General features: G+C 40.0%; 1 protein-coding gene across 1 annotated transcript in view; it reads left to right on the forward strand.

Moving 5' to 3' along the window:
- The window catches only part of p3h2 (prolyl 3-hydroxylase 2), a 61,789-nt gene that overhangs the window by 39,603 nt on the left and 4,824 nt on the right, over positions 1 to 17,362 (forward strand). The window contains exons 2-7 of the mRNA XM_014034693.1: positions 7,452 to 7,604; positions 10,118 to 10,307; positions 15,174 to 15,305; positions 16,405 to 16,532; positions 16,893 to 16,986; positions 17,140 to 17,195. Coding sequence (XP_013890147.1) covers positions 7,452 to 7,604; positions 10,118 to 10,307; positions 15,174 to 15,305; positions 16,405 to 16,532; positions 16,893 to 16,986; positions 17,140 to 17,195 — 753 coding nt within the window. The remainder of the gene's footprint in view (positions 1 to 7,451; positions 7,605 to 10,117; positions 10,308 to 15,173; positions 15,306 to 16,404; positions 16,533 to 16,892; positions 16,987 to 17,139; positions 17,196 to 17,362) is intronic.

Below are 17,362 nucleotides of genomic sequence, written 5' to 3' on the forward strand. Positions count from 1 at the left end.
AACCCCCTCTTATGTGCTTAGTATCAGAACATTTAGTGGGTTTTGTTGTCTTGACGTGTTTTTCTTGCTCCTCATGAGAATTGCTCCACATAAAAATGGGAAMTATTTCATCCTTGTCTTGGCAGGCAAACAACTTTCCCATATGTTCTTGTTTAATGCTGTAAACGACTGTAGAGAAAAGGCCCAGCTTGTCGTATGCATTATCCCCTGCGTGAGCTCCAGTTACAGCCCGTGTACACCYCTCATACACACGAACCCCAAACCTCAACCAAAGTCAAAACGATRGAGACAAAACACTACTGTTTTTAAAATCCCAGGGCCGGGGGGAATTTTTCCAGTCCAGAATAAAGCACCTTTATGTGAGGAGAAAGCTGACGWGATGTGGGATCAGAAAAGCATTAAAAAAAAGAAAAGAAGTTGGTTAAGCAGGGCTGTTTTTAGAAGTTTCTGAGAAAGAGGAGTGTGTGTGTTGCTGTTTCAGAYGAGGAGGGAATGTGAGAAACGTGTTTGAGGAGGGGAAAACAGCAGCACAGGAGTAGGAAGACATTATGGGTGATTTTCCACCCTGTCTGCACTGCTTCAATTATAGACACCTTGTGTGTTTTTGTAGAGTTTTCTGAACAAAACTGGCCCTGTRTGTGTCCTAAAACTGTCAGGGAGGACATGGGAAAGTGGGACTTAAGTAGCTGATGGTCTCAGAGGTTTGAAGTCTCTCATCAAACCCAAGCAGGAAGTCAGAGAGGATGGTGAGGATAATGAGACCGGTCATTTCCATCTGCAGCTAGATGATGTCARCCATAGAGCAGACTGTTGTACAAACAGCTTTTGCCTGATCCACATTAGCTCATAATAGAGACAAACTGTGTTTTGTTAACTAATAAATTCTGGTTTGTGAGTGCCTGTTTCACATTCTGGGCTCTCRGGCCTGTGTGGTCAAGTTTGCTGCCTCGTTCTTTCCCCCGTTTAATCAAAGCCATCAGCTTCTAAATAAAGCCTGGGTATAAAACACTGAGCCAAACAGTGGCTGTATTCTTCTGCTACTGTGTCCTTTTTAAGTGTGCTGTCATTGGGACCTTTAGGGAAGATGACAGAGTTTACCACATAAAGGAAAAGGAACAGCCGTCTCTACCCCGCCATGTCTGCCCTGTCTTCACATGTGTAATGAAGAGGCTTTTTAGCAGCGACCGAGGTGAGGTTTTTCCAGGAATTCCTTCTAATATGACCTTATATGAGCTACASGCTCTGCAACCTGAGCTAAGAGAAAGAGGTCACTGTGTTAGTGCTGTCTACAAGAACATACAGGGGAGAAATGGGGGAGGTGAAGGGATGGGCAGAACAGAAACGAGAGAGGGAGGGAGGGAGGGAGGGACATCAAAGTGGACAACTTTAACCAATGACGTCACTCTRTTTCAACGCGGTAATGGGTTAACCATGTTGCATGTAATGCACACCTCAGCTGGCTGCAGATTTCCTGACTAACTAAAAAAGAAACATGGGTTACATCTGTTACATTTGTATTTGATCCATTGGTAGGGCAAAAACGGGCCAGTGTTTGCTTTATTTGTCTTAAATTAAAAAGCGACAGGCCTAATCTGAGAGCTTGTGCTGAAACTGTGGAAGTTATTAAAACGATAAACTCTGTTTGTAATAATAATATAGCATATAAATCTAATTCACCAATTTAAATCTGCTGGCTAAATGAAATTGATTCCAGGAAAGTGAATGTCTTGTAATTGGGGGGTATTCACTGGTAAGCACTATAAAAACAGACATAAATAGATTTCCAGACTACCAGGAATTTCTGGATTCCTCAAAACATTTATCAAAGCGCTCCCTGTGTGCCTCTGAAATAAATCAGAGTGGGAGTGAGTGGGATGTTTGCCTCATGGGAAGATATTACRCCACTCTGGTAATGTGAGTTCCTGGTACCAGGTATCAATACCTTGGAGTCAGCATCGCTGGTAAAGCCATCACAAACTCAGAAAAGGGTTTTATAGTTCATAGTTGGAAATTGCGCAACCCCGATTCCRTTCTTTACCACAGTTATTTCATTAWCTCGTAATGAAGGCTTTTAATATCTTTTTTTAATGAGATGCCTGAACTGTTCGACCTTTATTTGCCCTCTTTTAAGCACGTATTTTGCTGCTGGCACATGTTTGTGTTAAACTCTTTTTTTTTTTGTAGGGATAATTTGAGAATAAAAAACCTCACAGATCACACAAATATTAGTTTAGTAAAAGTAAATGTTCTGTGCCTCGGGTGTCTACAGGGAAGTAAATATTGTTTCCATTTTAATAGTTCCTGGGATAGTACCAATAAAAAATGTTCTACACAGACTGTATAAATATTTAAAGATCATCTTTGCAGAAAACACCTTTTTTAAATAAAGTACCAAGTAAAATGTTTTGTCCTGAAGTTAAAAGAGAACATATGCTTTTAAATCCTTTAAATTCAGACCAAAGCACTTAAGTTTTACTTTATGTAGACCCCCAGCTGAATGATTTAATTGTGAAAAAGAATAATTTAAAGACATTATATGTCCACTTTAACTGACTTTATTGTGACATTTTGGGGAAAGGGGTTGTATTTTTAGTCACAACATCTCCGCTGTTTTACGGGGCCAAGCCAGACCTCTTTACATACTGTACTTGTGAACGAAGGTGGAGGCCTGGAGGAGCATGTTAACGTGAATTTAACTTGGCACGGCACTGTGCCCACATCAGACACACCTCTCCCAGGTTGGCAAGACCATCCAAAAGCTTAGCGAGGAGGGCAAGCCCGGGGCTCAGACTGAGACGTTATTATTCTCCTCTACAGGTGTTTCTTTGAAACGATGTGGGAGGAAAAAAAATGTGCTCATGGGATACAAGATGTACTCTKGCTAAATGTGTTCATAGATTTGCTTTTAATGGCAGTGCTGGAATGAAACTTGTAGAAATCTGTGATTTTTAAATCATTTGGATCAAAGTCTAATCTAACTTGGTGCAAATAAAATATTTCTGCTGTGTTGTGCCAACAGTAATATTCAGGGATTATGTTTATGAACTGGAGCTGCTGAGCTTGAYGCTGTTAAAACTAAGAAAATAGAAGCACTTCTTATTTGTAAGAATTCTCTGGCTGTCCAGTTTAGATCTTYAATTTCATGAAAAATTCAACCAGGTCCTACAGAAACGTGTTTTATGATGCACACTGACAATTTGTTGGACGTTTTGGGTTTTCCATGTTTTCTTCTGTCATTTTGATTTACATTTGATTTTATATTTTCATGAGGGGCTGGTTTCCATTACACCRTTTGGTGCAAAAGCAGTCTGACCTTAAACCGCCGACTGATTTGTGCGTCATTGTCCTGAGGGTCTCACCGTGCTCAAATATGATTAGCATCTGTTCTCAGTTTAAGGTCCTTATTCAYGAACCCTTTCTGCATTTTCACACCTTKTTCTTCATAATTTATCAATTTATTGACGTAAAAGTGACCATCTATWGTGTGTCAACTCATTTAAATGTGAATTCTTCACAGAGTGTATGTCATCAGATTGTGTCTAAACTATTCAAACTCAAACTTCAGRGTTCATTTAAAGGACAACTCATCCCCCAAAAAATCTCCTCTAAACTCATTCTATGACGTAATTTCATGAGCTTGGTTGTGGGATATCTGTAAATTGAACAACCGATCAGACACTTCCAGCCACAGTTTGGTGTACTGGAGTAGTTCTGTCTTATTATTTCAGATATCTAGAAGTAGGCTGTCACTATGAGGCTAATAAGATGTAGCAGGTAAAAGTGGATCAGCAGCTGCGGACTGAATTCCTCCTCCAACTTTTCTTAATTTGGTCTCAGCTGCTTAGCTTCTGGTGTTTTTGAGAGAAATACTGTGTTTTGACAGATGATAAACAAATCCACCAGAAATGTTCACAAACTTATCTCATAGAGACATGAARAACGCAGCTGCTGAGGAGACAAAACAGAGCTGCACTTCACTCTGTTCCATCAGTTGGGAGTAATAAAATCCAACAACAGAAATTCTGATTAAACTAGAGTTCAAGTAAGGAAAAATTGCCTAAACAGCTTTTGCAAAGAAAAAATAACATGACTAATTAAAGGTGTATGCAATACTTGAAGCAATATATGTATCATTATTGCATAGATAATAAAGGCATATCACCTATAGAGTATGTGTTGAAGATGTTTCAACTACCAAAACACCAAATTTTATCGCAGTATCTGTAAAATTAACTGAGTTAAGCCATTTTTGTACATCCAACAATTACTTTTTGAGATTTCTATTAAAATCTTTACGRTGGTTCATGAAATATTTTGCTAACAGACAATCATTGTTAATCCCAAAGTTATGAGCAAAAATATGGCATGATTTATAGTGCTCAGARTATGTGTTGGGGGTGAGGCTCAGCTACTACTATTATGATTTTTAGCTCAAAATCCATCAAAYTGGCTGAGTTAGACCATTTTTGTGTTTGTTAACATTGCTAAGCTGTGTCTGCCATCTTGAATGAGGTTGATGTCGAAATAACAGGCTGTAGATGTACTTTGATTATTTTGTGAGAMTTGCTTTAAAATTCACGTAATGGTCCATCATCATATATTTTGGTAGCAGAAAATCAAACAGAAACATGGGGAAAACATTAAAGGCACAGTGTGTAGGATTTTGTCAATTCTTTTAGCCGAAATTGAGATAATCACTAATGACATTAATAAAAAACATGTCTAATCATTGCAGACAAAGACCTTGTTTTATTATCTTTACCTTATAAAAAGCTGTTTATATCTCCATGGTCACGGGTCGCCACACAGGCAGCTGCCATCTTGCACCGCCATCTTGTCTACGAAGGCTCGTGAAGGACAAACTGCGGTGGCGGCATCAAAAATGGTTTTAGTTGTAATACTATAAATGTAATATTTGTTGTCTGTCATTGTAGCTGGGATAATTTTACTTACTAAAGCTCATAATCTTACCACTTGAAACATCACTAGCCCTGAAGCTGCTGGTAGACATCGCGGTTGGAATTATCAAAGGTTTTTGACCTGAGAGACACTGTAGCAACTCCTTTGTGTTTGGAAGCGGGGGGTGGGGGGGAGGACCAGGGAGGATGATTCAACCACTCAACCACTAGATGTCGCTGAAAACAACAAATCCTACACACTGTGCCTTTAAATCTATAAGTGGCTACAATGTTTTGATTGGATTTTTTTCAACAATCTAAAGAAACCTCAGCTCATTTGTTCTTTTGGCTCCTTGAGATAAGCTGTGTCCTGATTCAGAGGCTCCATCCAACCTAGACCGCAGCCCAGGTAGGCCGCCTACTACGCAGTCCATGTAGGCTGCAAAAAACTGCTGTATAATGAAACGGTCTAAGTCCTCGGATGACGTATGTTTGCGTGATCACGCATTACCCCTTTTTCATAGTTTTATATCAAGTACCTTCAGACCTAAAATGCATTGGGACATGTATTCACACATCTTTTCACTGGAGGAATAACTTCACAGTTACAAATGTTACATGTAAACAAATAAAAACAATAATTTGGGTTTAGCTCCAGTACATGTAATTGCATTTTGTTTAACATTTCATTGCAGAAATAATTTCATCAGCTAAGTTGCAAAATATGCATATAAAAACTGCCACCTTTGTTTTCCTGTTTAGTTTATTGATGTCGCATTGAATCCTGGGATATCCTTGGCTGGGGAGAATACTCGGATGCATTCTTCATTTTTGGGATTTTGTGGGCAGCATAAGAAGGAGTCCATGCATTGGGACAGCCTTTGGTGTGGGGCAGTGACATAAGCAGCCAACAAATACGCACTTTGAAGACCGCAGCCCTTAATTGTCCTTATGTTGTTACGTTAACATGTAGAATAAAAGAAATGGAGAGAAAATCTAAATAGTCTCTTTTGTTATGGTAGCTCTCTTCCTTCCCTCATTGGTTGCTAAATCATGCTGGGTGCCTCCTGGACTCCAGCCAGGTGATCYGAACAGGAATGCACCCCATGCCATCTCTCCTTTTTGGCCTTTCATGGCTAATCGGGCATATCCTGCTGGGCTCATTCTCCTGCTTCATTTATGACCAAATGAAGCAAACTTTGACCTGTCAGACAGTGAGCATTTTTCTTCAGATTGAAGTGGGACGTTTGTGGGGGAAAAAAGATTTTCTGCTCTTTTCCATCATGTTTGCATTCTCTGTAGAAAACACAGATCTTTGTGTTTCTGTATCTACAGCATGTGGGTGTGTTCCTTTCGGACGCCTACTTTTCAGTAACAATGACTCGCCAATTCTTGGGAGATTGTATTGACTTTGTCTTACCAAATAATGGAGACAAAGTACAGTACAAGAAAATTGTTGGTTGCTGCAAACTACAAACATTTTTAAAGCAACATAATAATAGTTGAAATAAACAAAAGTTCTGAGCAAAATCAACTCGTATAAAAGAAACAAACATTAATGGCTGCATTTTTAAGTAAAATCTTTTTAGATTTAAATTAAACTAAATTACAAYGTAGTTATTTTGTGTTTCTGTGTTTGTACTTTATGTCTAAAGTCATCCATGCTTCAGCATGATGGCACAAGAATAAAGTCATAGATGAAGCAACAGTTCTACAATTTTTTTTGGTTTGCTCCTCCATTTATGGATAAAAATGCAACATTCTTTGTGTTGCAATATCTTTCAGCCACCAAAACAGGCCCATTTCCCTCGCCTATATGTCTCCACCATGTCACATTTAGAAGCAAACTCCAATTTGTCAAAATTAATTAGAAAGAGTCTCGTTCCACGAACCCATCAGCTATCAGAGAATTGCATTTGTGGTCGTCTGTTTATGTTCGATGAATTTCATATTAAGCAGGCAGCCTTTAGTGGTGAACTTGTTATTACGTGGCTTTCAGTGTTGTCCAAGTTCATAAGCTTTGGGTTCAACAAACTGATTTATAACATCAGCCTTAAAGATGACGGCTCTGTTCATAACAGGATGTGGATGGGAACAGTTAGTCCTCCTAAATCTGCTCCGTTTTTCTTTGTTCTGATGACACAACTTTTTAAATCTATTGCTTGAAGTGGATTTCCAAACTTTATTTTTTTTAAAAAGGGCCTGCATGAGCCATTGTTTTTGTCAAATGGACTAATTTTTCTTCCAGATGCATCTTCACAAAAATACCGATAGATTCTCTGTTTCTGTCCAAATAACATGTGAACTTTATCTTTTTTCTTTTTGACAGGTTTAACATGTTGACCTGCCTTTCTGTTCCTAGGGAAATGAATCGGATTTTATATAAATACTTAAAAGATGCATTATTATATTTTTTTTTCCCTTTTTGTTTGTGTTTACTTCTGTTCCTTGTTGGAGCTGAATTTATCTGACTTTTGCGTCTGGGATTTTTTGCAGTTTTATAAGACAAGTTGAAGTGCTCATGATGTGATGTTTTTTTTCCCCATTTTCTAGTTGAAGCAGCCTGAAAAGGCAGCTGCGGCAGCTCACACTTACTTCCAGGCCAATCCAGAACATGTGGAGATGGGTCAGGACCTCGAACAATACAAAGACCTGCGAGGGGTAGAGGAAAACCACTTTGTGGAYCGAGAAGCCCGGCCTCACCAGGTAAGTCAAAAAGCTTTCATCTGTGAGCTCCTTCATCGTTTATCCATCTTTTTATCTGTTCTTTTAAACGTATGTCTGACCTTCTGCTTATCTTCTGTCCAAAGAAAAAAAAAGTCCAGCTGCTTTTGTTCCGTCAGTGTTGCTCTTGTGTTAATGATCCTTGCAGTTTAATGACTGGAAACTCATTTGAGCTTTTTAATGCTTGTTGTGGTTTAACTCTGAATGCCAAAGAGTTTTGGCTGCAATGTCTGCAGCTCCTGATTTTTCTCTCTCTCTGGTCTTTCTCATTCTATAAAGAGATGCATACAAGGATCAGTGGGTTTTACCGTTAATGTCCATTTTATTTTGCCTTTTTTTAAATAAGMAAATTATGTTGGAGATTTTGTTCAAACATAAATGTCTCTGGGGTCAATAAATTAATCTATGGTATGCTGAATGAATTTTACCTTAAGATATGACTAAAATTGTTCTTCCTGGGTTTAGCTGTGACAGAGACACCACTGGTTTCTTTATGTATTTCTGGAAAATTTACAATGAAATAAGATGACTTCATCACTTAGGGTTGCCAACTGTCCCGTCTTAGCTGGGATGTCCCATATTATCAGCCAGATTATTGTTATTATTGGTTATTGTTATTTTTATCAGGTTAATAGAAGAAGAAAAAGCAGTATCTGCTTCAAGAATTGGCAGCACATATCGATGTATCGGTTAGACTGATGTCAAAATAATTGGTATAGGTATAGGCCTTCAAAAACCTGTTTCGGTCAACCTCTACTTTTTAATCCATTACGTAACATGGAAATAACAGAGCTTAAGGATGTATTCGCACCGGCCTTGTTTAGTCCACTGTTATCGAGCTCTGGTTCATCTGCCTGGAAAGTCCGGTTCATTTGGGGAGGTGTGAACGCGTAATCAAACCCTGATTCAAACCAAAAAAGCAAACTCTAGTCTGCCTGTGGGTCTCTGTTTGGTTGAAGTGAAATCAGGTGCAGTTTGATTGCATGTGTGAACATCAAGTGKACCAAAGACCGCTCCAGAAGCAGGAAGCAGACTATAACGCAGGGCATTCTGAGTAATAACAGTAATAAAGTTACTCATATCCTGTAAATACCTCGCTGGATGTCTGTATAAGGTGAACATCACTGCTGTGAAGTTGGATGGGCTCCTTCTCGGTGCGGTCCTGCCTCATCTTCCACTCATGCTGATACCATTGTTGAAGATTATTTGTTTGGCACATTTGCCAAAAACAAAGGATAAATCCTATAACCACTAAAATCTGAYGTCGCTCCATGTTTGTTTACATTTTGTGAAGAAGGAAGTTGCGCTCCRGGTTTTCCTCTGAGGTTTTTGTGTCGATTCYTTCAGTGGTTCTTGKTGCAGCKCCACCACGTGCGAGAGAGGGAGGGAACAGGTTGTTCACAGGGTTTAGTTCATTTGAAAAAGTGTAGTGTGAATGTGAACCGCACCAAATGGAAATGTAAACAAAACTTTCAATTTTGGTCCCCAGTCGAACTGAGTCTACCGGACCATCAGGTGTGAATACGACCTAAATCTTGTTTAGGAGGATGTAACTCAGATGTTGGGAAAATAAGAAACATTGGCTGTGTCCAAAACGGCAGGACGGGTCCTCCGGAGGACCCAGACTCCCCGGTCTCGGCGGGCCGGGTCCTTGGTAGACCGGGAAGACCTGAAAAAAAGAGGCTGTGAATTTGGACGGTCTAGCCTCCCCTCCTTACCCCGGCGTACGTCTTGTCACCTAGCAACTGTGACGATGCTAAACAAGCAAACTTAAATCAAAACTAGAAAAATATCAATATATTAGCATTATTAATATCACAAAACTATAAAATTAACTTTAAAGTATCATTTGAAGAACTAATTGACCCGCTGTAGGTTCATGTTTATTTCGCGTTTTTTATGACGAAAAAATAATATTTAAAAACACGTCCATACAAATGATAAAAGTATTAGAATTACAACCACTAATTTTTTTTAATTTTTATATCACCAAATTTTTATTTAAAATGTATTCTTTTCTCTCGCTTCGTCCGCCATTACTAGCATAAAAAAATCTCCGGTCGGGCCGCAATGCATTATGGGATATGCTGGGCCGGGAAGGATCCATCAGACCTGTCCTTCGATTCGGGCCAAAGGAAGGACGTATTTGTCGGCCGCATTGGAGGAGTCTTCGGTTTTGGACGTCCTTCGTCGCGGCGCTGTGACGTATGCGGCCGACAAATTCGACCTTCGGAGGACCCGTCCTGCCGTTTTGGACACAGCCATTGTGTGGTGACGTCACATCATTAAGCCCCGCCCCTTGGCAACCCTTTTTGAGATCCAGGTGTTTTTCTTCTCTTCTTCTTCTTCTTCTTCTTCTTCTTCTTCTCTTTATTTGCTTGAATGACTCATAAGGAATTACAAAGGTGTTTAAGACTTTTGCACAGTCTTAAACACCTTACATATTGTGCTGTAATTTCTTTTCCCTCATTTTTACACGTGAYTTTCTGCCACAGCGTGCCTTCACAGAGGCTGTGGCGTTGTACGACACAGGAGACTACGAAGGAGCTGTTACTCTGTTCGAGGAAGCTCTGGTGGAGTACTACAAAGCAGATGTGGAGTGCCGGGCCCTGTGCCAAGGTCCACAGAAGTTTGAGGGCCATGATCACCTCCGCTACCGTTACAGCCTACTTGAACTCGTGTCAGGTAGGAGGAAAAACTCAATCAGAGCACAAGAATGAAGTCTTCTTATATGGCTGCACAATGTGAGGTCTTATTTSTGGTTGAATTAGAAATCAAAACACGATCAAACGTCACCTGGATGGTAGTTTTATGATAAAACATGCAAATTCAAACTCAACTCCCAGTCTCTGCTTTCTTTCTGCTGCTCTGCTCTACAAAAACATTAAAGCAACAGCGATTTAAGAGAACTGCAGCTCAATTTAACACCCGCTAAAGKGGAGCTAAAGTATTGGGTTTCAGTGCCAGAAAACTCAATTACACCAGTGTGATGCCAAAAAAAAGTTGTTGTGTTTTGATTGTCTTCCTGCATAGAAACAAACGTTTGATGTGGCGRGAAGGAGTATTTCCACAGTCAAGCTCTTACACAACATCATCATTGCTATAGATATGCTGGGTCTAGGGTCAGGGTGTGTTTGTTGACACAAGTCAGGCTTTCTTTTCTGTGAAAACGACGGCAGGTTTCGTGCAGTAGCAGCCTAATTGCTGACAAGTGTTCTTTGTCTCACGTATGCCTGGTCGGGTTGGATAAACACAGAAGACAACTGATTAGTTTTGGCCAGGCTTTGTTTTACTTAGGATGAAGGGATTATTTTCCATAACACCACTATGGGAGAGTCTGTGATCCAAATGTTTAGTTGTGCCAAGATGTATGTATATGGGAAAGTAATACGATCCGAGTGTGAGTTAGATTAAAAAACAAAAGGATTTTGCAGCATTTCTTCTGTCTGTGTGAGTTGTTTCACTTTTTGATCTAAAACCTGTTACTGTACCACATAAATCAGTTGTGATTTCTGTTCTTCCGAGACTCTCGGACAGATTTAAACATAACTTTTCTGTCGGAGAGAAAAGAAAGTCATGCTGCAGCTGCTAAGAAGTGACCTCATTGCGCATACATGCTCCCAACACACACACACACACACACACACACACACACACACACAAGCTCGCTATCATCCTCTCTGCTGGCTCGCCTCTCAGCGCTCAACATAAGGAAATGATAAGCATCCTGTCAAATGTTGAGTCTCCAAAGGATGAACAAAGAGCAGGTCCTCTGAATAAACCCAAACTTTACTGAATAAAAGGATCAATGGGATGTTGAACTCGCTGTTCTGTTTTCACAAACATGCCACCATCTTAGCGTAAAGCTGGCTGCTGTTAGATGACAAAGTCTCTGACAGCCAGCAGCTAAATATAATTGTGCGATTCTGAGTTAACAATAAACCACATGGTGCTGCTGCAAAAATAAAAAGTACGCAAATAAAACTAGTTGGAAGCAAAGTCATTTAAAGTGGACGTTTGCAAAATCCACTTTTTCAACCATTAAATGCATTCTGTCGTGTACTTGGAGTATCTATAGGAGTGCAAAAAATTTTAATTTAGTCTCTCTTGGTGCTCCAAAGATATCTTTATATTCTTTTAGGGTCATATTTCTCAGCTGGTTCATTTTTTATGATGTTTTCTGAACTATAAGGCTACAGTATTCGCGACAGAACTCCCAAATAAAGTCTGGATTTACCAACTACAATTTGATGGACTTCATTCTGCTCTGGTTCTGGGTCAGACTCTGGCTCCAACATGTAAGACTGGATGGACAAATTTTCTATTGTAGACATCTTTCTAATTAAATTGTAAATAAAACCTTCGGTGCCGCTGTATAGTTGTAAAGCCCTCTATCAAACTAAACTGAACCACTCTGGAAGCTGGAGGGTGGCGGGGTATGAAGCGCCTCATTTGAATTTAAAGAGACAGCCTCAAAACGAGTTGATCTGAGACCCACATCAGAACAGAGGTGAAAGAGGGGCTTGTGGAGTTACAATGAGGATGAATTCAGAGCAAAGCATTGCAGTTCCACTTTATGTAGACTTTGGCTGTGTCCAAAACGGCAGGACGGGTCCTCCGAAGGTCGAATTCGTTGGCCGCATACGTCACAGCGCCGCGACGAAGGACGTCCAAAACCGAAGACTCCTCCGATGCGGCCGACAAATACGTCCTTCTTTTTGCCCGAATCGAAGGACAGGTACGATGGATCCTTCTCGGCCCAGCATATCCCATAATGCATTGCGGCCCGACCGGAGATTTGTTTACGCTAGTAATGGCGGACGAAGCAAGAGAAAAGAATACGTTTTAAATAAAAATATGGTGATATAAAAATAAAAAAAATTAGCGGTTGTAATTCTAATACTTTTATCATTTGTATGGACATGTTTTTACATATTATTTTTTCGTCATAAAAAACGCGAAATAAACATGAACCTACAGCGGGTCAATTAGTTCTTCAAATGATACCTTTAAGTCAATTTTATAGTTTTGTGATATTAATAATGCTAATGTATTGATATTTTTCTAGTTTTGATTTAAGTTTGCTTGTTTAGCGTCGTCACAGTTGCTAGGTGACAAGACGTACGCCAGGGTAAGGAGGGGAGGCTAGACCGTCCAAATTCACAGCCTCTTTTTTTCCGGTCTTCCCGCTCTACCAAGGACCCGGCCCGCCGAGACCAGGGAGTCTGGGTCCTCCGGAGGACCCTTCCTGCCGTTTTGGACACAGCCTTTATGTAAAAAGAAGGATTTAAAAGCATCGTATGTTTCCTACATTGCCTTTTAGATTAATTTTAGATTAATTGTTAAAACCCAGTAAAAAGTGACACCTCAGTTTGTCCAGTCTAACATGTTCATAGTTGCATATTTAACCAGAAGCATTTTACTTGGAGTGACTTTTTTCTGTGAAGAGCTGCAGCAAATGAAACATAGCCTGATACTAGCATCTATAGGGTTTTTGTRAGGAACGTCAGCCTGCTTAGAGTTCTGTTTTATTCTAATAGGGTTAGAGTGCACAAATTAACCTTTTCAAGTTCAAACTGAAATGTTCCATTGACTTCAAACCAGACAAACGTTGATTGCTACCACAGAATGTCCTTGGACTATTTAAAGAAAAGCTCACGCTTCAGCCCGTCACAGTCAGCGTGACATTATTCCTCAGTACATCCTGGTACCAGACTAAACTCCTGCTGTAGCTTTCCAGAGTCAGCCCCACTGCATCACTGATTTGTCTCCTGGCTTTGCCGACAGGAAAACCTTCTTATCAGCATTATGCTTCGTTTCTTCTCCTCCAGACATAAAGTTGACTTTTTCATCCAGAAAAGTTCCAGTTCAGTTTCACTTCCTCACAGAACAGAACCCCCAAACATCTGTTGTTTGTTCAGATTTGTGCTCACTGGAACTGATATTTATTGTCGCCTCAGGGCGAATTGTGTGTTTTGTCTTGAAATTCTGGCACGCATTGTAACAGTTAAGTCACATGATCCTTCATCATTTACTGTGTTTTATTGGACTTTTTGTCATTATTTTTGTTGCTGATCTTTTTTTTGTTGTGGTTTTTTGCCATGCCCAGGTAGTTTTCTAATCTTAAGCTACACTTAATTACACGTAACTGTTTATTTCTTTCTGATCCAGAAAAATAAACTGGATCCTTTTCATTGCTTTTGCAAAACAATGATGTTTCTTAATCTTGTGAATCTTGTCTCATATTATTTTTATACTCTGAAATACATGACRTTGTAGGAAAATTTCAAATCATAAAAATCCACTCCCTTTCTGAAATAGCTTCCAGGAAAGCGTGTGGTAAATTAAGATTATCGGAGACAGACCTTCACTTCCTCTCACCTGATTTTTCTCAGTCTTTTTTTCCCTTCATCCACTACATCCTGCTCCTCCTCCATCCTCCTCCCAGAGACGTTGATGCTTTTCATGCTGCTTCATTTGATCAGATCTAAAAAATATTCCTTCAAAGGACAAAAAAGATACAGGAACTTGATTTTTTTCCCCATAGAAGTAAAGTTTAATATAAATGTTTTGCCAATCCAATTTAAATAAGCCTAAGCTATTTTGATACTTTAACTTTAAAACTTTAAATGGATCYATGATTAGTTGTAATATTAGACTTTATTTAATAAACATATATTTTAACTGTAAAATAAAGACTGTAAAAATACTGTAGGCTGTTTAGTTTTTGTCATTTTTAAACAAAAAGTTTAAAAATATATTACGCGGATGGGGCCATTTTATTTACACACAAAGCATTCTGGGTAAATGATGACGTGGATAGGTCCTCGGTGTGAGCGAGCTATATCCACCCTGAAGGTTAATCTTGGACAATATCTGACGGTCGACTCTTTTAAATGAAACCAGAGAGCGTTGACAGAGAGGAGAAGGTAGAAATGACTCAGTTGAAAATATGGATTGAGGAACTCAGTTTAGCTTGTTTGTTGTCCTAGCACTGAGCTAATACATATAAGACAATATAGCGTCGGCGCTTGAGCGAAAGCTAACAGGCTAAGCTGAGGTTCTTCTTCCATGAAGCAGCTCTGTTGTCCTCCATCCATATTTTCAGTTACAGGCTGAGTCATTTCTACCTTCTCCTCTCTGTCAACGCTCTCTGGTTTCATTTAAAAGAGTCGATCATCAGATATTGTCCAAGATTAACCTTCAGGGTGGATATAGCTCKCTAGCAGCCTTGTGCCAATGACCTATCCACGTTATCATTTACCCAGAATGCTTTGCGTGTAAATAAAATGGCTCCGTTTGTGTTAAAATATATTTTCAAAAATTTACTAAACTAAACAGCCTACAGTATTTTTACAGTCTTTATTTTACAGTTAAAATAAATGTTTATCAAATAAAGTTTAATGTTACAACTAATCGTGGATCCCTTTAACACTGTAGCTGTAACGGATCCAAAATCTGCAAAGGTGCCGGTGCAAGAACTAAATAATTGTCAAGCAAAACGTACGGTCTCATCAGACTGAAGCCTGACCTGAACCCTTTTTGTTGCAGATCACTTCACTCAGGTGCTTCACTGTGAGCACGAGTGTGTGAGAGACCTCGCTACTCGGCCAGGCCGCCTTTCCCCCATGGAGAACTACCTGCCTCTGCACTACGACTACCTGCAGTTTGCATATTTTAAAGGTGAGTTTGCTGCTATACTCTTGTGTATTTGTAATAACGCTCTGTGACTAAATGGAACCAATCTGTTYGATTTAGACTGAAACACGACATCTGACTGTGTTTAGTGTTGAGGTATGAAAAAAAAAACAGTCTTGGATACACCCAAACACAAACAGGCACACACAAGCACTTATCGTGACCACAAAGAGTTACAGACAGGTTGACTCAATAAGCAGAGGACCCCACCCTGTTTGGAGTTTGTTGCACAATAGTGACTTTATTTGGTGTGTGTTTGCTTRGCTGTATCCAGCCTGACACCGAGGCTCTCGGGGTAAAATGTACAGAATGTGTCTGTCAGTAAACAGGAAGCTTCGTTGTTTAAGTTCCTCTAGGAAAAATGCACAACAATGAAGCAGATTCAGTAAAAAAATTAAAATAAAATAAAATAAAACGTGTCTCGCTGAAAGCAGGTTTCCCCAAAAACTTCTACTGGTTGTGTCCCTAACTACTCATCTTTAAATGTAAAATAAGGATAATGAAGTATCCGTATGTTAAACCCAGTTTTTTACATTTTTGGAATTAGCATGGCCTGCTGTCTGAGACAAGCCGCTGTGGCTTCAGTTTGTRTTTTCCTCTCAGCGCAGCAGTTTGTCGTCACCCAACACTCAGTTCGTTGTGCTTTATCTGCTCAGGTTGTCTAAATAAATCCTCAGTGGTGTAACTCCGAGCTCTCCGGACTTTAGCTGACCTGAAATCACGCGGCTGACAGCAGCAGGATTTGCTGCTTCAGTCGAGACAGGAAGTTTTAGTTTAACCTCCGTGTCGTTAGCGCTCAGTGAAGAATGATTGTGTGGCAGGAGGTGGGTTTGTGGATTTGTGTTCGAAGGAAAATGTTTAAGGACGACCCTGCGGCACTTTTTGTCTCACTTGATCACTGACACCCCGCAGGCTCGTGTGTGCTGTTTCCATCATGTCAACCAGAAAGAAGCTAGTGAGTCTGTGTGAATGTCAGCCATTCTAAACTTTATTTGACTTCAACAAACCCATGTGTGATTATATCAACAGGTTTTAAGTGTAAACCATACAGGAAAAAACTCTGTAAACACCTTTTTGTGTGCAGTGGACAGGCTGGAGGAGGCGCTACAGTCTGCTCTGACCTACCTTTTGTTTCACGAGGGTGAGGAGTTCATGACRGACAACGTGGAGCACTACAGGGAGGTGCTGGGACATGATGGCAAACCGAGAGAGGTCAGTGACATTCATGGTGCGAGGGGGTTCTTTAAAGGCTGCAGGGGGACATTATTTAGCTGGTCTACCAGTGACGAGAGGTGGAAAAATGGATAGAGCAAGATAACAGGCAGCAAATGCTCACTTTGAAATGGTTTATTTCAATCTGTTGGTGGAGCCGCAGTGCTCTTATACGCCAGTCAGCCCCTGCAGAGGAAAGAGATGTCCGAGTCCCTCTTGGACCTGTGGCCTCCACGACCCAAAAACCGATCAGCAGTAGAACATTAAGAAGAAGGAGGAATAATACATTTGTTTTGAACATTTTTTTGAAAACATGAATTTTACACAAGTTATTTACTGTGAAACATTGCATGTGTGCAGGAAACTGCAAGGTATTTGAGGAGACACAAACAGGAAMTGGAGCTCCTTCTGATGGGCAGCAAAATAATGGGAGTAGAATTCACTGAAGGGGTGAGTTAACTGAGTGCAAAAACAAAACTTCTTAAACTTTTATTCTGTTTTCAGAAGTTTCTAAAACCTCGAAGCATGCYGGGAGTGTCAAATGGCTGTTTTACTTTGTTTTAAGAGACATGATGTCAGAGTTTTGATTTAGTTTTTGGCGAACCAGTCCACACGTCTCGGGTCAGYATCAGTTCTCCTGCTGACTCAAAGGAGGCTAACGTGGTAACAGGTGTCCCCGTGCTGTGTAGCACTGTTAGCTTGACCAAGATCTCCACCTGCTGGTCTCACCCACATTTTCACTTTTCAAGTTTCTGTGCATTTTTTTCACAAAACAAATCCAAAACACACTATACTATACTATACTATACTATACTATACTATACTATACT

The sequence above is a fragment of the Austrofundulus limnaeus genome, unplaced genomic scaffold, assembly GCF_001266775.1.
Source record: "Austrofundulus limnaeus strain Quisiro unplaced genomic scaffold, Austrofundulus_limnaeus-1.0 Scaffold8, whole genome shotgun sequence".
Taxonomy (NCBI): domain Eukaryota; kingdom Metazoa; phylum Chordata; class Actinopteri; order Cyprinodontiformes; family Rivulidae; genus Austrofundulus; species Austrofundulus limnaeus.